Here is a 23,075-nt window from a genome sequence, read left to right on the forward strand (position 1 = left end):
GTCTTTAGATTAGATGAGATAAAAAACAGGATTCACCTTTTCTCTTTAATCTCTCTCAGTGATACATAAAAAAGCAATGCTTACATGGAGGAGCACAACCTCCACTGAAAGCTCTCCAGAAAAAGACACAGATTTTTTAGCTCAAATAACCACTGTTGGAGTTTGTTTGTTTTGGCTTATGCTTTTTCCTTTCTAGACTAATTAAACAGTAAGAGTTCATAACTGTGATTAGTCTAGTTCTTTTGAATCATAGTGTCCTCCAGGGCACAGCCAAGGACTTTACATAGGATAGGCAAAGAACCTATCATAGTGATATATGTGTGCGTGATTGCGTGATGGGGGGCAGGACTGAATCCTTGAACTGGCATTCACAGAAATGGTGATTATTGTCTAATCTTTCTTTTTTTTTGTTTATCTAGACTATACATTTTAATAATAATGAAAGTAGAATTATCTGATGTTAAAGAATATACATCATATTTTTACTCACAGGCTGGTGGTCTGAGAGGTACAAAAACCTCACTGCCTAGATAAAGCAGTTCTTCCCCAGTTCAAACCAAGTACAGAGTTTCACTGGATCTTTGATGCAGTTGTAGCAATAGATTTTTTTTTTTGCATGAATCATTTTAGAAATGTTACATTCTCATAAGCTTCTTATATTTAAATTGCGTCAGTTGACACTGGTGTTAACAGATGAGAAACGTTATTTGCTGCACTGATGCTAGATGCTTCCGTATGCATGGGTATCAGAGAGAATAAGGTAATATCTCAGCTAAAGGGCTCTTAGATTTCTGGATTCCACAATATATGCTATTTCATTCCTAAATGTTCTTATTATAGCAATGTCATTTTTATGATTCTTATTTTTTCATATAGAATCATTTGCTTTGGCTACTTTTATTAAATTACAAGTCACCATGCTACTTACTTTATTATTTTAATAGCAAATTATCAACTAACTGATATTCTTGCCTAAGCAATGTCCTCTAGAATGTTTTCTATTATGACATATCCTGTTTTTATTGAGACTTTTAAATCTTTTTTTTCTCCATTTTACACTCTTTTCAGCCTGGACGAAGCAGCAATGAAGATGGAGGAGGGAAGAATCATGCAGCAACACAGCTGTCATGAGATAGGGAGCGTGTGCTGCACATGCTGCTGGTAGCACAGCTATGACAGCTCCTGTGCCCCCGCTGCTCCCCTAGCTGGCACTGTGTGTTATGCCTTGTGATCTCCAGGCTGTCTAATTCCCTTATGATCATCATGTGTTCTTCTATTCATTTTGATCCATCAGCACAAATGGCATTTCTGAGGCTTTGCCTCTCGCTCTGTGTATAAGTACTTCTTCACATGTCACACTAATACGCAAAACTCAGTCTCCAGACAGTCACGACAAGCACTATAATATCCTATTTGAAATACCTCCTGAGGCAAATTTCTCATAACAGATAATCAAAGTTGATCATCTAGGCACTGATGACATTGATATCAATGGGAATGCTTATGTTTTAAGTATTCAGCTGTAAAACAGCAACCACAGAGCTATAGTTCTCTGTAAAACAATTTATACATCTATTACAGGTATTACTTGTTTAGTCTCCCAGTAATGCATATTTTTTTCCTCTGAATAAAAAGAATCTTTTAAAAATACCATTTTCTGGTTCTGAGTGTTTTATTGTTATGGTAGTAATATATTTAAAAATATAGTCTGCAATATTTCAATGAAATAAAATATTGTACTACTTAACTGAAAATGTTTTCTGTGTACTATTAAGATGTAAGATTAGTGTGTAAACTGTTTCTTTAAGCATTACAATTCCTTAGCTGTATATCTATATCTTAAATATAATCTTAGGAAACATTGGCTATTCACTCTCTTATACTGTGCAAATATAGGAGGAGCTTCCTGATGAATTACATCTGTTTACTTTTGTACACTGAATGTAAAACATAGTTTCAATGCAAACATACTTGACAACTTGTATTTAGCAAAATTTTATGTTCCTAATCAGTGCTTGAAATTGCCAGTATAGAAGTTTATACTATGCCAACACTCCTCATGGCACTAGGTCTGCATTCTAGCACTGTTCAGACATGAGCTGCAAGACTGACAGGTTTTATCTTTGGACATACACATTTTCTTTTTGAGCAATTAACAGAAATAAAAAGACTGTAGGTATTTGACATTGGAAGTCCAAATGATTTCAAAGTATCTGTTCAGTTTTGAGAAATAAGCATATAATTTGTGGGTTCTGAGGCCCAAATTGTAACATACAGGTGGCTTTGAAAGTGTGACATTGACACATAATTAATCATATATTATATTGTAGCAGAAGCATACCACAGTATAAAAAAGAGAAGGGTATTCACAGCAATCACCTGTGGGAAAAGGCTCCTTGGAAGACAGAAGCTGAGTTAGATGAGCTGTATGCTTGAGGAAGCCCACTTCTCTTCATTGACGACATAGAGCAAGGGGACAAGCTCCCCAGTTTGGGTTAGATGTCTTGGTTAGGTATATTGAACAAATTGAAGTGTATGTATGGCAGATTTTGTTCATAAATGAAGACAAAATGTGACAAAATAATTGTCACTGTCCCCAAAAGAAATAAAAGCATTAATAATAATTTAGAATAGTTGTGTGTTTGCAGGGGCTTGTAGGAGTTTGTAGGTGTAGGGGCTACTCTGAAGCCACTTACTGAGTAAAATATTCCCTATTATACATGTCAGAGCCTTCCTCTCTGAATGGGTGGAAAACCCCCGCCAGGGCCCTGGAAACCATGATACCGACAAAAGGAGTACAACTATGAGCATGTCAGGATGGGATCCATAAATCCTTCATGCTGAGACAGAAACCCGTCTAGAAGTGGCCAAGAGGAAATGCTAAGCATGTGATTATATCCGAAATCTCATGACCCTGCAGGGGGGAGTTTAAACTCTCAATTTCCACTCTTGAGGAATATGACAACCATCAGGTTTTGCTCAGAGATGTATGAAACGTAAGTGGCTATGGGACTCAGGCCTCCTACTTCTGGAATGCTCTAGCCATGATTTCTTGCATAACTTAATTTTAGAACTACTATACTTATTAATTAGCCTTTGGGCTTTTTTTTTCCACTGCTTTCCATTTACAAAATATTTAAATCCTTCTGATGCTTGGTGTCTGTTTGGAAACCTATATTGCATGCCTTGCAATTTCATTTACTGTCAACTGAACACTACACAAGAAATGAAGAAAAATAAGCATCTATTGTTTATGCAATGACATCACTGGGCATTTTCATAGCAAAAGAGAGAGACTCATGGTTGCATATGCAAGCAAAATATGAAATAGTTACCAAAAACCAAACTATGTATGGATTAGGTCTGTGGTAATAATGCCATATTAATAAATGTTTCCTACATAAGCAAAGGTCCCAGTTTGAATACAGGTAATGTATCATGAATACAACAATCAGATCAATGATAGGAAAAGTTAAAATGCCTATTTTATAACATGTAAGTTAATTTAACACTGTGAATCATTAGTTCTCTGTCAAATTTCTTAATTACTTTTTTAAGAAGTAGGTCGCCTGTTGTCTTCTGGAGGGAAACAATCACATGATTTTAAACAGTAAATAAACATCTGCACAATATTTATAGTTCCACAGATTTGAGAATGTCACAGCAGCAGAACAAGAAATCTGTGTAGAACAGCTGGAAATTCAAAACTGCACTATGCTGAAGGGACACCATGTGCATCCATGGTCATCAAAGCCAGTAAAGATTATTTTCAGTTTGCTTGTCACTACATTGTTTCACAACACTGCATTATGTATTTCACAAGGTAATGCACAAAGCAAATTCTGACACTAGTGAAAATAAGACAAAGCACACAAAATAATTTGGTCTTAGTTGAAAGCATTCTGTATCACACCTATTTGTAATCAGTATGCCTAACTGTTCATCTATATTCATTCCAATGGAAAATCTGAAAGTATATGGTTACTACATGCAACTAAGAATCATAGTATACATGAAGCAAAAAGCTTGTGCATCATTCAGATACTGATTTTTGAACTCATCTGCAGTAAGTGTAACAGGCAGATTTAGCGTCTCAGGTTATCTGGACTGAAACTCTAATAGTCTGAATTCTAGCTGATCTTTTCTCTTACAATTTTCTAAGAAATATTACATGTGTGAATGACAAGGCTTGGATTTATCAACTTTGCATGAGAGCTGAATTTGATAAAAGGAACGAGAAATTTCAGTTTCAAGTAACTTGAAATAAAATGTTGCTTCCTGCTGTCCAGCAAGAACCTCTGAAGTCTGCCCCTCTTCTTTTGCGCTGTGGTCATTGAAATGGGTCTGGAGAATGGACAAGAGGAACAAGAATCTTTCGGGCAGCCTCATCCAAAGAAAGTCACACAGCTCTCTAACATGTCAGAATCTCCAGTGGCTCTACCTCTGCGAATTTCAGGAATTCTTTGTAGGTTTAGTCCTCCTGACCCTGTCTAATGGCTTTTGAGGCGTCCTGGAGCATCCTGCCTTCAGCTGCTGTTGCAGAAGGGTGATGGTCTTCTACAGATCTTGTGCCACATCAACCAATCCCATATAGATGTCTTGGATATCCTGGGGCATTGCAAATCACATGAGACACCTATGTGTGGGCAAGCAAATTAAGCTTTAAATGTCTATTTATAGCCAGCGATGGTCTAGATAATTAGACAGTGGAACCTAAATAAAGATTCAGTTCTCCCTGAAGTAGACATCTAGCGGCTAACAAGCTACGTTGCTCAGGCTTCATTAATTGTATTTACTAGGGATGAGATTCAGCTGCCTGAGCCTCTAGTGCCATTTGAGATGTCCTTGCATATCCTGCCTGGCCTCCAGCTTATGCTCCAGAAAGGAACGGGTTTTCCACAGGTCTGATGTCAACCCTATCTAGGTGTCCTGGATACTATAAGGCATCTCAAATGCCACTAGACAACCTATATTTATTTAAGTAAATTACGCCTTTGATCTCTGAATGGGAGCTTGAACATCGAACACCCATTTAGACACTTACAGTTAGGTGTGTCGACCTTACAGGAATCTCAGCTATAAGACCTTCTAATATGAAATAAAACAGTCCTTTCTAGTCATGATATTGGTATCACCATTGCTGAAACACATAATCTGTGAAACACCATACTGATAGAAGATTTATTTCAAACAGCTTCAGTTTGCATCTTGCAGTGATAAGAAATCTAGTTATGATAGTCATTGCTTTTCTAAGATGTATACAATTTGATAGATTTTTGTTGTTGTTCTCATAAGTTAAAAATGAAATGTTCTGATTTTTGCATGTCTGTGTCTTGTTTAAACTGTGATGCAAAGCAATAAAAATATGTCTTGTTCTTCATATTTACTGGCAAGATTCTGATGAACCAAATTCTGGATTCATTTTTTTCCACAGATAACTAACATGGTTTGCTGTTAGGTCAAGAAAATTAACCTCCCGAACAAAGTCTGTAAAAGGAACATCTGCCTTGGTGACTTAAGACTGTTTGGAACAGCAATGCTAGCTACCTTGTGGACAGACAACAAGGTTTATGTTTTAATGTTACAAAAAGGGATTTTATATAACAATGAAGAGAACCACAGATTGTGCAGCACAGTCACCCTTTTGCCAACCTGCTCCATAAACACAAATCCGTTGTTATGCCTGGCAGTAGCTTGCACAGGTATTTCTGAATGTCAGAAATGACTTACTAATGCTTTGGGAAAGTGTTAGTAGCTAAGAATAAACAACTTTTCTATAAGCAGTGGAATTAACAAAGCCTGGCTTCTTACGGAGCTGCATCTGACTTAACTTCTCCCCTGTATCCTCAATATACTTCTCTCTTCCCGCCCCACTCTCTCCCACCTTCCTTGGTGCAGTGACAACTCATGTCAGGGCTGGCTGGGAGGTCCCTGCTTCCTGAAGAGCGGCCCAGCACAGACGCTGCCCGCTGCCTGCCTGCCGCGTAGAAGCCACCTTTCTCTCGGCGAGGGCACTACCGCGGGCCTCCAGCAAACCCCTGACTGCGGCACGAAGTGCGGCATCTCCAGGCACCTGCTCAAGAGCTGCAGAGGCCGCGTTTGGAGGAGCGGGATGCGAGCGCGGGATGCGGTGGCCCCTGCGGGTTAGCCCAAACGCCACGGACGCGAGCGCAAGCGCACACAGCGCCGGGGCGGGGGAGAGCGCCACGCCGCCGCCCTCGCTGCCCCCGGCACACGCGTACGGGGAAGGGGAGGCCAGGGCGAAGCCCACCTCCCCGCGCCACAGCCGCAGGCCCGAGGCGCCCGGACCTGCAGCCGCGCAACCGCCGCGCCCAACCGCACCCCGCGCCGGTAGCGACCGCCCGGCCCGCGGCCCGGAAGCCGCTCGCGCGCCGGCCTCGCCCGCTGCCTTCCGCTTCCCCTAGCAGCAGGAAGAGGCGCGCGGGGGCGCAGGGCCGCCGCCATGCAGGTCTCCAGCCTCAACGAGGTGAAGATCTACAGCCTCAGCGCCGGCAGGAGCCTCCCGGAGGTGAGCGAGCGGCAGCGCAGGGCGGCGCCCCAACGGCCGCGGCGCAGCGCGCGCGCGCTCTCCGCCCTCGCCGTGAGGGGAGGGAGCGCGGCGCGGCCGCCGGCACTTCCCGCGCCTCGTGGCGGCCCCGAGCCGGGACCCGGAGCCGGCAGGGGCGTGTGGCGAGAAGCGTCCCGGGCGGGGGAGGCCTGCGTCGGGGCGGCGCGGCGCCCGAGCTGCCCCTGCCGCCCCTCCCCGCGGCGGGGGGCGGAGGAGGGGCAGAGCGGGCTGCGGGAAGGCGGGAGCCGCCGGGGAGGGGGTGCGCGGGGGCTGCCCGTGTGGCTCGGCGCTCCTCTCGACCCCCTTTTGTCGGAAACGAAGCGGTGCCTCGGAGGCAGAGGTGGAGGTGCCGCCCGGTTCGCGGGCGGTTTAGAGGCCGGCTTGTCCTTTGCCGGTGTTTTCGTGCCGCCCTCCTGCCGCTGGCGGGGCTGGGTTTAGTTTCACGGCGGGGTGCTGTGCGGCTCTGGAGCGCGTTACCGCGAGGCCTCAAAAGTCCGCGTGGATCAAAAAGGAGATGGATGGATCCGCATAAGAAAAATCATCACGGGCTGATAAATGCAAAGAAGGGCTAGGGCTTTGCTCTGGTGGAGACTGGGGAGCAGGCGGGGAAACCATCGCTGTGTCCTGCTGCATTCTTGTTCTGCTCCCTGGGTGCCTGTCACTGACTGCTGCTGTAGGTCGTGTAGCTGGGCCACATCTGACGACGCGTGGCTGTTTCTGTGTTCTTACAGCAGAAGTCTTAAAAAGCCAGGGGACTGTTAACGTATTATTCTTTTGGGTCCCATTCCTTTCCTGAGTTATCCAGATCATTCCAAGTTTGTAAGTTCTGGAATTCTGAGCTGATGCTACGTGTGTAGCTCCAGTCAAGACCGGAGCGGCTTCCAAAACTGTTCTGATTGACTTTTTTTATATATGCTTATATTGTGTGCGTGTGTGGGGGGGGGTGTTAGCTAAAACAGTTACAAATATTTTTAAACTAAAAATGCAGTTTGAATACCTGTATCTCTAGTGGTAGTTATGTTATTCTACAGACACTCAGCAACTTAAAAAGTAATGTTTTTTTAAAATGTAAAATTGTTAAGCTTACTAATGGAATTTTTAATGTAATTAATGAATAGAAAAAAAATGAATGTGCCTGACAGGTCCTAAATTTCTTATACTTTCAAGTTTGATGAACTTTAAGCAATTGTCTGGTTTCTTTATGTGTAATAAACAATACTGATGATAGATGTAATTTATTTTCTTTCAGTGGCTCTCTGACAGGAAGAAAAGAGCTTTACAGAAGAAAGATGTTGGTGCGTTGTCCCATGATATAGTCCTTAATAATACGTGGTTGCATGTGTACAACATGAAAGTCCAGAATTGTACAAATTACAAACTGATAAAAGAAAGTTAGTTACATCTAGCTCATATTTTGATAGCTACAAAAAAGCTACGAAGAATTAAGCTTAGAAGACCATACTTTAGCTTCCTATATAGCTTAATGTGAATAGAATATTATCAGTATCGTTTTAAGTTCCACACATTAAGTATTGGGATTGTAGATTGAACAAAATCATGATGGGTACATTCCATGTATATTTTATGATAAAGCCCAACTACTGAGTTCTTTATGTGTGTTCTGCTGTGTTTAGAGCAGTGCAGGAACATCATCATTTTAGCCTGAGCTTGTTCTGCAGAAAAAAGGATGGCCATTTAAGTATCATAAGAAGTGCCATGTAAAAATACTTTCCCAACTAAAACACTTACAAAGAGGTAACAGGATGTTGGAATATATTATACGACCTCTCAGTTGTATAAAATGTATGATACATATTTGCTAATATGTAATAATGTATTACATATTTGCTACCTCAGAATAGACATTTATTCTGCATGGAGGTAGCCTACTTCTCAGGGTTAACAGACTGTATTAATCTCCACATAGCATATCTTATTTACACTTAAAAGATCAAGACTAATTTTCTGTATTCAGTTCATTCAGTGTACAAGAAACCCTTACACTTTTTGACTGATACAGTACTACTATCTTTAAAAACAATTTTTTTATAGATATTCGTAGAAGAATTGAACTTATTCAAGACTTTGAGATGCCAACGATTAGCACAAAGATTAAGGTGTCAAGAGATGGACAGTATATTATGGCAGTTGGTGAGTTAACTAAATATCTCTCTATAGCAAAGGCTGAAAGTAGTAGGAAATCTTGACTGCAGAAGACCTTACTATTTAAGGTATTTAAGGTAGAGGGTTTTTTTAAAATGGAGCATTGCTTAGACTTTGAGTTTACTGTTATGATGTGATAGAACCAATATCTTGGTATTATGATACTGTGCTGAAACATTTGTTTTTAGAATACAGGTATCTTTCTTTTTAGGATACTGTTGAAAACTAAGTTCCTAATTATTTTTATTTTATATATGTATATATAACTTCTGAACATTGTTATTTGAGTATTGCTTTAAATGTCAGCAGATAATACTACATTTCATAACTACTGAAGCACACTACAAACCTGAATCCTTTAAGTAGAACTTATTAGCATAAGAAGACTTGGTCTTTCACACCAACTGGAAGATATTATTCAATTTTAAATAATGTATCCAGTAATCAAAAGAACCTTTGTATAGGTAGAAGACTTTCAGACATCAAAGCCTGAATCTTTTAAGGTTAGTTACAGAGACCTGTTTTCCCAATCACAGACCTTTTGATACTTTTGTTGTTTTATAAGGTCAGAATTCTTGTAGTTGAAATACAGTAAAGTCTGTATATGTAAGACTTTATTGTCAAAACACATGCTTTGGTGTTATCTTTTTGTTTGTTTTTTTTTTAATTAAGGATCAATTTTTTCTTTCAGGAACTTATAAGCCAAGGATCCGCTGTTTTGATACCTATCAGTTGTCCCAGAAATTTGAAAGGTGCTTAGATTCTGAAGGTTAGTGCAAGATATGACTGCTTACTACCTTTCACATATAATTCAGATTTAACTAAAGTGCACGTTTCCTTCACTATGTTGAGGAGGCCAGAATGTATTGGGGGTAGGGAATGACACAGGAATCTAGAGGAAGATGTCACCTGATCTTTATCCCTTCCCTTTTATAAGTTCTTTCTTCCCTTGGAGCCAAATGAAGAAGTAGCATTCACTTCAAGCCACTAAACATGGCACTTGGAGAATGAATGTGGCCAAAGACCACAATTCTGAGGAATGGTACGTGTGTGTGTGATGGCTAGATAGCAGCAAGTTCTCCCTTCTTTTCTCTTCCTTCTGTGAAGTCCTAAGGTAGATAAGTGCAGTGTGGTGGTTGCGCCATCATTACTTCAGTGAATTCTCATCGTTTTCCTACTGGAGCCCACGCTCACTGTCTGAGTTACAGAAGGAAGAGAATTCCCTGAGTTTTTTTGTGGAAGCAAAGGTACCTTAGGGCTGGGTGGTAGCATGGACAAGGCCCTAATTACATCTTCTTTGCTAGTGTTTTGGATGGAGAAAAACTATAGTGAGGACAGCAAGGAGCCATCTGGACAACAAGTGAGGGAGAATCTGCTGGAAGGTTAGACTAGGGGAGGAGATCAGAGCTGCATGGATTTGGGGAAGGCTTTTTGTGTGTGTGTGTGTTTGTGTGTGTGTGCGTGCACGCGCGCACGTGCATGTTTAGTTAAAATAGGAAGACTAAGGGCTGAAGGCTGGGATACACGTGTGAACAAAACAGGGATGAGTAGGGAGTGGCAGAAGTCTCAAGTCATTACAGAAAAATGAAACCATGGTCTAGCTGCAATGTGTGCAAAACTGTGGAGTAAAAATGAAAATTGAGAACCACTGAATTAGGTCAGGAAAAGGGGAGCAAAGCATAGTGGTGTTTTCTTACACTATGCCTAAGTACTACGAGGAATCGTGTAGTGAAGGGACAGTGTTGCAAGTAAGAAAGAGGAGAGGAGGTGTAGGGGTCAGGGTTGAGAGTGGCTGGAGAGGAGAAGAGGTGGCAAGAGTGAGACCTGATTTTTTCAAGGAGTAAAAGTCATTGTAATAGTGAATACTTGCTGATATATTTGAGTTTAAAGTTTAAATTTTTTAGAACTGCCGTCTCACTAGACTGTGAAGTTATGTTTACTTTGAAATTAGCATAGAGTCACTTCAGGTAACTTTGAATAAGCTAACTCATTTAAATGTAGCCAGCTTAGGTGAAGCAGCTACTACCTAATGTTCCTGACCCAGTTCATTTAAAGCTAGCTGAAGTTCAATACATTTCAGTCAGTGTAGATAATAACTTTCAAATTTGTGATTATTGGATTCTTAAAACTTTTTCTGTGGAAGTGCTGACACCTTAGAAAGTTCATGTATGCAGACTTCTGTGTAGCATATCTGAACTCTTTTTTTTTTTCTTTTTAATCATCTTTTGTGCATTGTCAAAGATTCATGGACCACACACACACACTGAAAACCATTGGATTAGACCTTCCTTGAGTCAATAAATACGTGGTTGGGCATTGTGTTGAGGAAAGTCTCAAATGTACAAGAATGATAAAAAGATTACAAGATGCTTCATATGTTTCTAAAGTTTTAGAAAAGAACTTACTGTTTTGCAAATTAAGTTATATAATTAAAGATTTTATCACAATGCCTATATGATGCATTGACACCTGTGGGGAATACTTACATGACTAAAGGTTAACATAAATGTAAATGTTTTCAGGATTTATGCCAATGCTTGCAAATAAGTTTTCTTACTTATTTGACTTAACCTTCTTGCTCTCTCCTCTAGTGGTTACGTTTGAGATTTTATCAGATGATTACTCAAAGGTATGTTTAATGTTTTCAATGTATAAATGAGAAAATGTTTAATGTATATATTAAAATGCATTTTCAAATATAGTTAAGGCAGTCAATCACAACTTTTGGAACAGAAAAATAATAATTAAAAAAAGTAAACATTTTTATACCTTCAAAGTATTGTTTGTTTTCTTTGCCTCTTTGTGCTGTAATTTGCATTACCACCTTTAAAGTCTTTTGCCTGTAGTAGAGAAAAAATTCAAATAATGATCTATTCTATGAATAAAATAATGTGAAAAGCAGAATTAATCATTCTTCTTATGGTAATATAATCATGATCACTTGTGACAGTAGTCCAGATGCACCATTTTTGAAAGGTGGGATAGCTACAACTAAGTAAATAGCCTGATTTGGCAGTATTGTTGTAGTCACAATGATCTAAGCATATGAATGAGGCAAAAATAGTGGAGAGAAGTAGTATCTTTTGTTTTGTGAACTGCTGTAACTAGAGAAAACAGTGGAGTTCTTAGGCCCATGAGCCTTTCTTCAGGTCTGATGCAGATACCTCTTCTGATTCTGCTGAGGACCTGAAACAGAGTTTACGTGCTTGAAAGCTCATCTGTTTTCTAAAGCTACGACAGTTGGTGTAAAAAAAGATACTACCTCTTTCTATAAAATTTCCTTTGCTGATTCATCAGGGTATTATGTGCCAATTAAAAATGAAATTTAGTTGTGTAAGTAATTTTGCTGATTTCATTGGGACAAGCTGTTATTTCACAGTTAAGTGTTTACTGAAATATTTTTCTGAGATGAGACCTTAGTATTTCTGCTGTGGTTTGTTTTAATAAATGTTTCCATTTTGTCAGAGACATTATCATGTAACTTTCTAGGTCTAGTCTTTTCAAAATTTCCCCCTGTAAGTTTTCTAAGCATGTGTGTGAATTCAAGTAGAAGGTGGCACTGATGATATAGTACAGTTGTCTCCAACCTGTCTGTTTGTCTGTGGGAGAATGTTTCCTGTTGTAAAGACCAAACAGCTATGTGGGTGAGAAACATATGTTCAGAGATCTGTTTCTGGCTGGTTACTAGCAAGTCTCGCACATGTCCTAAACTAAAATTGGTACTATATTCCAGGCCGGAGCCCTAGCTTGGCAATTTAACGCAACCTTGTCTTCGATTTTATTTTCCAAAAGTGTAGCTAATCATTAGAAAGAAAACCATTTTCAGGTGGTTGTTTTATTTATGTCTTAAACATGATTAAAAAGAGACAACAATGTTTCAAGTGTAATTTCTCAAACACTTGGAATCATAGAAATACTGATTGGAAAGGGAGGTGATTTAATGCTTGAAGCAGGACTGTTGCCAATACTTTTGAAAGCTGGAAGCATTGGAGATGCAGTAAACTCTGGATAAATTGCTGAAATGCTGTGCTACCTCTTCGTAAAGAATTTTTTTTATTAATGTTCAAACTGACCCTCCAAACCTCAGTTTTTTGCTGTTGCTTTAATGTTCTGTGGCTGAGAAGATTGTGAGTCTGTCATCTTGTAACTTTAGTTGTACACTGCTATTAGATTGTCCCATGGGATCCTCTTTGCTTAATTAAACAAACCAAGCCCCCTCAACCTTTCCTTGTACATCAAGTGTTCTATCCCTTGTCTGTTTTTGTAGCCCTCCTCATCCTCTCAGCATCCCTCTTGAAGTGGGAGGCCCCAAACTAGACCCATTGCCTCAGGAGCACTGAGTATAGCATGGAAAATAGCTTCCACTCGATCTGCTGCCATGATGCTCCTAATGTAGCCTTTTGAGTCTGGTTTGCTGTTTCACACTGGGAACATGCTGCTGGCTCATTTCAAATTGGCATCCACAATCCCAGGTACGCTTCTGTGCTTTCCCAGTTTTAGACTGAGGAAAGAGTAAAAATGTGAGAAAAGAGAAAATCTTTTCTTCCTCAGCCTTCTGCAAAAAGACATGAGTTTCCACTTAGTGATTTTTGCCGCATACCAGGAGCTCTGCTTTTGCTACCCAAAGGTTATAATTTCAACTAGTGACTGAAATTAATATAATAAGAAGGAAAGACAAACATGATTTCCACTGAATTGTATCTAATGATAATAAAAGAAAACATAAATGTCTTTAATTCCAATACTGTAGAGAGTGAGAGAAGAATGGATATGCACAACATTTCTCATTGAAAATGAGAAATGCATCATTCTCACTGAATCTTCTCTCTTCCTGATAACAGTTTTTTGATGGCTTCCTATTAATTTGCTAAAAGAATGTGACATTGTTATTTAATTTAAATATGATTTAATTTTTTGTGGTTCTTGTGAATTTTCTTAGCTTCTGTACTGCACAAAGCTGCAGAAATTTCTTCTTTTGTGGTGACTTAATAGTTACAATAGAGGAAAGATTTGATCTGAGCATTGGTTTAAAGAAGTAAAGAGCTTTGCTTGTTTTAGACCTGCAATTAAAAATATGAAGGTATTAGGCACACAGTTGATTGGGTTGTATATGAAAAACAGAATCACAGAACAGTTATGGTTGGAAGCAACTACTGGAAATCAGCAGGCCGAACTCCCCTGCTCAAGCAAGGTTGGTTAGAGCAGGTTGCCCAGGACCGCATCTAGTCAGGTTTTAAATATCTCAGAGGATAGAGGCTCTACAACCTCTCCAGACAATCTGTCCCAGCATTCAGCCATCCTCACAGTGATGAAGTGTTTGTTTTCAGGATTGTCGTTGTTTGATATCACCTATGCAGCTGCATCTGTGCTCTTGTATGAAACAGTAGTTACACTTCTGAAAGACAATATTCCACTTTGTTTTGGATCTTAGAAGGGCCCACCTATGAATAAAAGTTGAAACATTGGGGTTTCTGATAACAGAAGAGGCATAACTAAGAGGAGACTTGGTGATCAATTTTTTTTTGAAGTAATAATCCAGTTAGTACTTTGTTCATGTCCCATAAGGGAAAAATATATAGGTATATGAACAAAGGTGACAGATTTAAAACCACAGTGGTACTTGGTCTTTCCCGAGATTCTCATCATTATTAGCATTGCTAACAATATAGTCCAGCAGTGGGGAATTCTTAAAAATTCTTAACTGTGTACCAGATGCATGAAGACATGGACTATATCTATTCTAAAGTAAACGAGCACCTATTCTATCCTAAGCTAAATAGAGATGAGGCTCAGAGTCAAAAGTTTTCTGTGGCTGTCCATATTATTATTTGCATTATTCCTGGTGTGATTTTGGGTCAGGCTAACTATTACTCTACCACACAGTGCTTGAGCATGATTTGAAGTACAGCTTGAGTCCGTTGGACATTGTGGGTGTACCAACCCTATTTGAAGTGGGAAGAATGCATTCATGTGGATATCAGATGTGGAAAGAAATTATAAACTCTAGTGTCTGAAAGAAAAGCAGATGTTAATTTTGGTGATGCATAATACAGGTGGCTATACTGCTTCTGGTTGCAGAGTTAGTTTCAGGGTATCACATATACTTCTGTAAACATTCATTTAATATTTATTAATAAAGCACTTTGCTGTGGCTAGCGAGAATGACAAAACACCTGTCAATTCCGTCACTCTAATAGAAATGATTTACATGGGTTGCAGTAATCCTCTGTGAGTATGAAAAATCACTGGAGTTTGTGTTGTAACAAAAGTTGAGAAGATGCTGCTATCTCCTTCTGTATATTCTATTCTCTCTGCTTTATTTTCAGATTGTCTTCTTGCAGTGTGACAGATTCGTGGAGTTTCATTCACAGCATGGCCACTACTACAGAACAAGAATACCAAAATTTGGTAGAGACTTTTCTTATCACTATCCATCGTGTGACCTGTATTTTGTAGCAGCAAGGTATTGATCCAATGGATTATTTTGTTTCATTTTTGTTAGGAATGTTTTCTAAGAATAAAATGAACATAAAAATACTGGAAAAGTTAAGAATACTTTTTTTATTGGAAAAAATGGTAAAAATTCCAATTTCATAACGGAGACTGCTTGTGAAGAGTAGAAGATATGGGAAATTTAGATTAATTCAGTTTATTGCATAATTTAAGACTTTGATTCTTAAACCAGGTACATCATGTATTTGGAAACTTGTTCTCAAAATTGCAATTCATTGTATTGTATTTTAAAAAACGATGAACATCTAAATAAGGAAAATGAGATAACTTTTTCTATCCTAGCTGATGTTTCATCACTGTTCAAATTTAGCCTATTGAGTAAAATCGCGTAAAATTATAATTGAGTTTGTGAGAAGACATAGTAAAAATAAAATAGGGTCTTTAAGGTTTCAGACAAGTTGTGATTCAAGATGTAAGCTAAATCATAGCAAATTAAAAAATCTTAAGAAAGGAATTAATACATCTTTTCCCTGGAAAAAGTGTGATTGATATGACATTGCAGTGTAATGAATGTCTTTGAACATACACTTTTTTTCCTGTATTTTTAAAGTTGAAAGATGGATGTATCCTACGTTTTAGAATGTAAAATCTGAAAATTGTGTATTTGGTAAATTTAAGCTCTTGACAAGAGTTTTCATGACTTCCTCTAACTTATAACAATATTTTTCAGTATTTGGAAGAGAAATGAGTAATCGTAGATTTTTTTCTTTGTAGTTCTGAAGTATACAGGCTAAATCTGGAACAAGGAAGGTTTCTGAACTCCTTGCAGACTGATGCTTCGTAAGTATCTGTAATGCATGACAGCTGTCTTTTTTCCACCAGATGGAGCCAAACTACTAGTATGCCCACTGTCAGCATTGTGTCTGAATAGTGCCCAAGTACATTGTAAGGTAGAGTTCAAAAAGGAACATATGCTGAGTCTAAGCCTCATTCTATTTTATGTTTTGTCATTCTTTGGGTTTTTTATATATTTTAATAGAGCTTTATTTAGTGGATATTTTAAAATTGCTTAATATAGACTTACAACTGGTATTATTTAACTTTATCTTAAGAACATTCCATTAAACCTTTGCCATTAATCCTCAATTGAACCATCATATATAGATCTACCACAGGGCATGAACTTTCTCAGACATGCTTTTGTCCTTCTGCTCTTGAAATAGCCAAAGGAGATTTTTATATTGCCAACCTGTGTCTGATTTGTTTGAAATCTCCACCAGAGCAGCTGCTGAGCTTCTTTTGTGTGGCAAGAGGACAGACTTGACTGGATAAAGTGGCCAGTAGGTGGGCAGTAGTAGGTAGTCAGTGGGTAAGATAGCTTAGTAGCAATGTTTAGGCAGGCACAACTAGAGAAGCTGAGCAGCAGCAAAACAAAGGGGATAAGCCTGGAGCAAGAGAGTTGTGAGTCTTGTTTTAAATCTGAATCATGGAAACGAGACTTGAAGATATGAGAAGGCTGTGAGGTAGGGGAATTGGATGTGTTATAGAATTAGAGGTGGAGGGTTTGAATGGCAGAAGTTGGAAGGCTTTGGGATGAGTGGGTGTCTGGGGTGTAAGGAGCGGCCAAAGCTTTACAAAAATAAATATTTGTGCTCTGGAAGAGCTGTTGGAGATATACGAAGCTCCTGGCGTGCACTGTTGAGAACTTTAGAGATACTTTAGAGAGGGAAAGGAAGACTAGCTGTTGCTCAGAATACGCTGGGGATTTTTTTAAGCTTCGGAGGACATGAAATTTGGAAGATCTTTTGACAAAATTGAGGTGTTTATGAATATAGTGCGGGAGACAGATGTGGCAAGCCTTGATGGTAGGGTGGTGGGTATGGGCAGAGAATCATTCAGGTTGGAAGCAAGCCCAGGCGGTCTGTAGGCCAGTCTCCTGCTCAAAGCATGGTCAGTGCCAATTCATACGAGGTTGCCTAGGGCTTTGTCCAGTTGGATCTTGAAAACTCCAAGGATAGAGCTGCCATTCTGGGCAACCTGCTCCAGTGTTTAATTATCCTCATGGCGAAAAGCATTATCTTTACGTCCAGTCAGAACCTCCCCTGTTTCAGGTTCTGGGCACTCTCTCTGATTCTCCTTCTATGCTTGGCTCCAACTTCTTGCTATGCTCCTCCTAGGTATCAGACAGCTACTATTAGGTGCTGCTTTGCTTCTCTAGGCTAAGCAGTAGTGTACATGGTTACCAAAATCTTCTTAGTTGCTCATGTGTCAAGTTATTCTGAGGTCATTAAACATACTCCTTTTTCTGTTTTAGAGAGAATAATGTCTGTGACATAAATCCTACACACTTCTTGTTTGCTACAGGGACAGCTGAGGTAAATGTTTGCATTCTTTTTATAAAAAGGGCAGTAATATTTGTTTCTCTTTTATATTAGATTGCAAAAAGATAAGAAGAAATCATGACATGTAGCTAAATAATTAATTTAATCTCATTTGCTCTGCTAAGTATAGAACTGTTAAACAAGAAGACTATTTTTAGAGCATAATGTAGTTATAATTTCTGAGCTATTTTGAGGATGAGAGAGAAAATAATGTTGTCTTGCCTTAGAGTACAAACATTGTACAAATTAACATGTGCACCCTATTAATATCAGGAAATTTAATATTAATGGTTTACATTCAGATCACAGTTTTAAAAAATCTAAATGAAATGTGTGGAAATTGTATGCCATTATTAGAACAACTCATGTCAACCTAGGAAATATGATTATTTATATATGAAATAATTCATAATTTTATTCAAACATTTTCCGAATGCCAAAAATTTGTTGTATAAGCTCAAATTATATTTTCTCTACTGTTTAGGGTAAAGTGGAATGCTGGGACCCTAGAACTAGAAATCGAGTTGGGTTGTTGGATTGTGCTTTAAGCAGTGTGACAGCAGATACAGAGTGAGTAAAAACTACTTTTATAAAGCGTGTTCTTCCTTTTTTGAGAAGTTTCGCCTTTAGAAACAAATCCTGTTTTGCATTAATATCACCTGCAAATAATCTCCTCATTGCTAGCATGAATAAAAGATTCATCCTGCCTTTGATGTCTTAGTAATTGATCTGAATAAAAATGGCTATTTTTCAACTATATATACAACTGCAAGTTGTAAATGTAAATAATACAGCTTTTTTGAAGAAGTGCTTCTCAGTGATATCAATAAATTAATTTGCATTAATTATTTTAGCTATTTTTATTTTTTTAATATTTGCAGCTTTTATTGAAATTATGTCTAATTATAATCATTATGCTTTGCAGGATAGATGGTTTACCTTCCATTTCAGCACTGAAATTTAGTGGAGCTTTGAATATGGCTGTTGGAACGTCTACTGGGCAGGTAGATTTAACTTCGTGTACAACAGATCTTAGGAGATCCTGTTCTTGCAATTGCCAGTTCATGCATGTCATCGATTGAGTATGCTTACTGTGATATGAATATAAAATAATAAAAATAAGAGCATAAATTTCACGTATAGAACAGTAGCAGTCATTCTTAAAGTGCAAATTAATCTGATCAAATGGTCTTACGGTTCAGAATACTCTAGGGACAGCTTAAAATCATCACAGCGTACATACTATATAATTTCAAATTCTGCAGTTTTCTTTTGACTCAGGAGTCAAGTATGCAGAGAAGTTACTGCTTTTAGTGGCTCTATCAGTACCATCTCAGCGCAGCATATGTGCTCTCCTTTTATCTTGAGAGAAGCAGAAGTGATTGTCTTTCAACTATTATTTTTACTTTCTCACCTTCTTCTGGGCATAATAGGGGATCATTTCTATTCTTTTATTCGTTTTTACCCATCAATTTGTAAAGTGGAGTAAGAGGATGTTTTTTTCTGTCTTGAGACTTTTCATGAGGTTAGAAAACTGCAGCTTGCTCAGGAGCAGATGGTTATGTAAGAGTTGTAGCTGTGATGGTCTTGGCATACGTGAGGCAAATTTTATTGGAGAATATATTTTTTATTAAAAAAAACAGTAACACTTCTTCCTCCAAATTATTAGTATTCACACTTTGCATGTGAAAGATCTAAGGTATTCCTTGGGTTTCATAGGCAATTATTGAGAGCATAATGCAGGCTTCTGGAAGATGTGGCCATTTTCCTAATAATCAAAAAAGAAAAAAAAAACTTTGTTGTTTTACTCAGTGAAAGTGATACTTAGTGAATCTAGAAGGGCTTCTGAAAATTTAAATCTTGTAAGACTAGTACAAGTATCTGGAAGTGAAATATTGGTAATTAGGAGATACTAAGAGTCTTGAAAACAGCTCATTTTTCAGTACAAATTAAAAAGACTTTGGGAAGTTTACTCATAATTTTTCTAGACTGAAGCATGTTGTCGGTAAAACTAAATTGTAAACTGAGCTGGTTTAATAAGCATTCTTCAGAACTTAAAATGATTTCCGTTGCATAGAACTTGTCTTGTGTTTTAAGTAAAAAATCCCAAATTTATTTAAATCATTAGTGGAGAATTGTTTTAGGTGACTTCCTCTTGATCTTAAGTTTAATCTGTGTTTTATTCTTCTAGGTTTTATTATATGATCTCCGGTCTAGTAACCCATTAATAGTCAAAGATCACCAATATGGCTTGCCTATTAAGTCAATTCAGTTTCAGCATGAGTTAGATTTAATTATCTCTGCAGATTCTCGAATCATAAAAATGTGGAACAAAGATACAGTAAGTGTTTTTATGTTGTTGCAGTTATATCTTGTATTTTCATATTTTTTTTTTCATGTGCAGTTCGAAGTTAAATAATAAAGCTTAAATTCAGTGTAGGAATTTGGGTTTTTTAATGTGTTCTAATTTAGATAGTATTCTGTCCTGTCTGACTAAATAAACTAGCATCTGAAAAGGTATTCAGCAGCCTGTCAGGTATAAAGATACTGTCTTTGTTTTTTTTAATGTTTTGTTAAGCATCTGCCTAAGATGCTTCTTTCAGTAGAAGGTTTTAAAAATAAAAAGCAGTATCTTAGCCATTGCCGTGGTTTGTGCATTTCTCACAATCTGCTTAAACACATCCATTTCTGACTTTTTATTGGAGAAGAATTGGTCATCTACTCCAATTTCCTGCTTAAAGCAGGGCAAACTTCAAAGGTAGATCAGTTAGTTTGTAGACTATTAAAATCAGGTACTGCTTGTTTCCACAGAAAACTATTCTGATGGTGAAGCACACATTATACCTACATCAAAATTATAATGCATATTGCGTTGTATTAATGGATTATGTTGTAGTAGACATACTGTCCTTGCCTTTTGCACCTATAAATGAAGTTGAACTTTCTAATTATGAGGCTTTCTTTCGTTATATTGTACTATTCTTTTTCTTATCTTTCCATCAGTGCAGCTTGCACAGAATATGTTAACCCATAGCTCCATAGTAATACTACTGTAATTTGGTTTGGTTTAAGGGGCTATCTTTAGTCACTGTATTCCTTCTAAAAAAACATGCTCTACCCTGTGTCTGTGCAGTTATTTTTCTATTGTTGTGTTTCTTCATGAACTTTCAATAGCCTCTTTTATTTTTTCTGTGATCTCAGACAGTTTTTTTGTAAGCTCTTCTGCAGTTACTTTTCATTGTCTGAAAGGGCAAATAAGTTATTGGTGATTATTTAAAACATCTGCAATGGCCTCTCTCCATTTTTCCTAGGTGTATATATTTCTCTCATTGAGAATTAAAAACTGTAAGGTTTGTCAGGTGGCCTCTGCAGTGGGAAGAGGGAGGGTTTTTTGCTGCTGGAAGGCAAAGATAGCTTTGGACTCTTTCCTAGAGTATGTTCCAGCTGGCTCCACCTCTCCCAGATGTTGGTTCCTGACTATCTCTGGCTGGGAACCAACTGCAGAGGCAGACTGTGGGGTGGAGAGCATATGGCTTTGATATCAGAATAGCCCCATGCTGAGACGTGCCTTGGGGTGGGGAGCATGAGGCTTTTGTCTGCTAAGACCGGGGTGGGGGAGGACTCTTATTAATCATCGGGGAGAGACCAGAGGTGGGTGGGGTAACAGCATATAACTGGGAGGGAAAGGAAGGGCCCAGAAAGGTAGGTGGGATTGCTGCAGGGAAAGAAAAAAGAGGAATAGGATCAAAATTTGCTCTGTTCCTGTCCCTCATTTAGAACTGTGTAGACATGTACACTCATGCTTCAGCATCTGTGGCCCAGTTCTTAGAGACTCTTCTTTTGCTGGCTGTCTTATGTGTTGGCATATAAAAGCACCTGTATTTTGTCTGGGGCTTTCAGGCTCTGTTCCAATTCTTATTTTTTGAGAGTGTTGTTTTCTGCTTTTACCTTTTTCTTAAATACTGTTTCAACTTCAGTTCTGATCTAAGTTAGATACAAGTGAGTGCTTTTATTCAGACCTCTATAATACTGAGTTTGTAACTGCAGGTAGTGTGAAGTGCTGTGCTGTACCTCATTTTTATGTAGATGTGAGCAGAGTGGAGGAACCAAGCTCCAGAATCGAATTCCACTGCCAACCTATCATTTCAGCTAATATACTTACTAAAAATGAAACAATTTAAAACTACCGCATTCAGACTTGGACAAAGTAAAATCTGCACCGGCAATGTGGCAGGAGCTTATGGACTGCTTCCGTAAAATAAAACAGAGCAGATCTGATGTTTGTGTTATCAACGCAGAAGTTGGGGCAGAGAAAGTACAGGTCTCACTGTACATGGCTGTGTCTTCAGTAACCAGCAGGCTAAGCTTCCTTGTAAGAGATCTGATCAGTGACAGAATAAAACGTTGAATCCCTTATGTTCGTCCATCTTTATTCCATATTTCTTAGCTTCTATCATGGCTATTTTTAACATTGCTTGAATTCTTTGTAATATATTTTCTTCGTACAATTTCAGGGGAAGATATTTACTTCAATGGAGCCAGAATATGACATCAATGATGTCTGTCTTTATCCAAATTCAGGTACATTAGATATATTAAGTTCAAAAGAGAAAGCTAATGTTGCCCAAAGGTGTGATCCTTTTTCTTATTTAGGTGATACGGATTAGATCTACTCTCTTCCTTATGTCAGATCTAGGAAAAAATGCTTGCTTGTCAATTAGTGTCACTGTTTTCTCTGCATCTGTGTTAAATCAATGCCTCTTTGGAGTTAAAAGCTGCTGTGCTGTCAATTGAATGATCAGCTACTTTTGCCTCTTCAAATATCATAAGCCTTTCATAAGAATAGAAATTTGGGCCTTTTTCTATTCTCAGTCCCAAATGAATCAGACCTCTCTTTCTAGAGCTAGTAAAACCATCTTTATTAGAAGGTTACAAATTTCTACAAGTGTTTACAAATATTTGATCTTTGTTTTTAGATCTAGCACTTATTGTACCCTACTTACGATTGAATAGTCTGTTTAAAATTTTAGATTTCTAAGTTTTTCTAAGATTTCCAAGATGTTAAATTTTTGATTGCTAAGCGCACAGATTTACACGCTTATGGTGACTGTGTTCAAGTTTGCTATGGCTCATAAGGTTATGTTTAAAGGTCAAAACAGTCATTTTAACCAAGGTTTCTGGATCTTACTTTCTGAGGAAAAATGTTTTACAAAATGGCATTTATATGTGCACATTTTCTTTAGTTATACCTGAGATTGTAACTGGCTTTAATTTTCCTCACTTGATTTGAGTTGCTTAGTTCTTAGCTAGTATATGACACCTAATTCCTATTTAGAAAGCAGTACTGAAAAAGATGAAAGTTCTCTAGAATGGCACATGACAAAATTCTTGATCCAGAGAATGTCTATGTTGCAAACTCTGCTTTTATCTTAATTTTAGATAGAGGTAGCAGTGAAGGCAGAGTGACTTAGACTTTAGATTACACTAGCAGCTGAAAATCAAGATTGTAG

At 38.2% G+C, this 23,075-nt stretch overlaps 1 protein-coding gene and 1 long non-coding RNA gene across 3 annotated transcripts in view; one reads left to right on the top strand and one right to left on the bottom strand.

Annotated features, from left to right (window-relative positions):
* Positions 1-3,227: 3,227 nt before the first annotated feature.
* On the bottom strand, positions 3,228-6,011 carry LOC112981486 (uncharacterized). Its single transcript, XR_003258723.2, has 2 exons — positions 5,885-6,011; positions 3,228-4,636 (listed from the first exon to the last, which is right to left on the bottom strand). It is a non-coding gene; the product is annotated as an uncharacterized LOC112981486 (long non-coding RNA).
* A 389-nt stretch (positions 6,012-6,400) lies between these two features.
* Positions 6,401-23,075, top strand: part of NOL10 (nucleolar protein 10) — a 55,773-nt gene continuing 39,098 nt past the window's right edge. Inside the window, exons 1-12 of one of the 2 annotated variants that reach the window (XM_026097199.2) lie at positions 6,401-6,529; positions 7,818-7,863; positions 8,621-8,719; positions 9,423-9,500; positions 11,323-11,360; positions 15,058-15,194; positions 15,959-16,024; positions 17,499-17,559; positions 18,050-18,135; positions 18,491-18,569; positions 19,757-19,906; positions 22,080-22,146. In XM_026097199.2, the coding sequence (XP_025952984.1) occupies positions 6,464-6,529; positions 7,818-7,863; positions 8,621-8,719; positions 9,423-9,500; positions 11,323-11,360; positions 15,058-15,194; positions 15,959-16,024; positions 17,499-17,559; positions 18,050-18,135; positions 18,491-18,569; positions 19,757-19,906; positions 22,080-22,146 (973 nt within the window). In that variant the 5' untranslated portion in view covers positions 6,401-6,463. The remainder of the gene's footprint in view (positions 6,530-7,817; positions 7,864-8,620; positions 8,720-9,422; positions 9,501-11,322; positions 11,361-15,057; positions 15,195-15,958; positions 16,025-17,498; positions 17,560-18,049; positions 18,136-18,490; positions 18,570-19,756; positions 19,907-22,079; positions 22,147-23,075) is intronic. The other variant, XM_026097200.2, reaches the window with a different exon arrangement.

The sequence above is a fragment of the Dromaius novaehollandiae genome, chromosome 3 (genome assembly GCF_036370855.1).
Source record: "Dromaius novaehollandiae isolate bDroNov1 chromosome 3, bDroNov1.hap1, whole genome shotgun sequence".
Classification (NCBI taxonomy): domain Eukaryota; kingdom Metazoa; phylum Chordata; class Aves; order Casuariiformes; family Dromaiidae; genus Dromaius; species Dromaius novaehollandiae.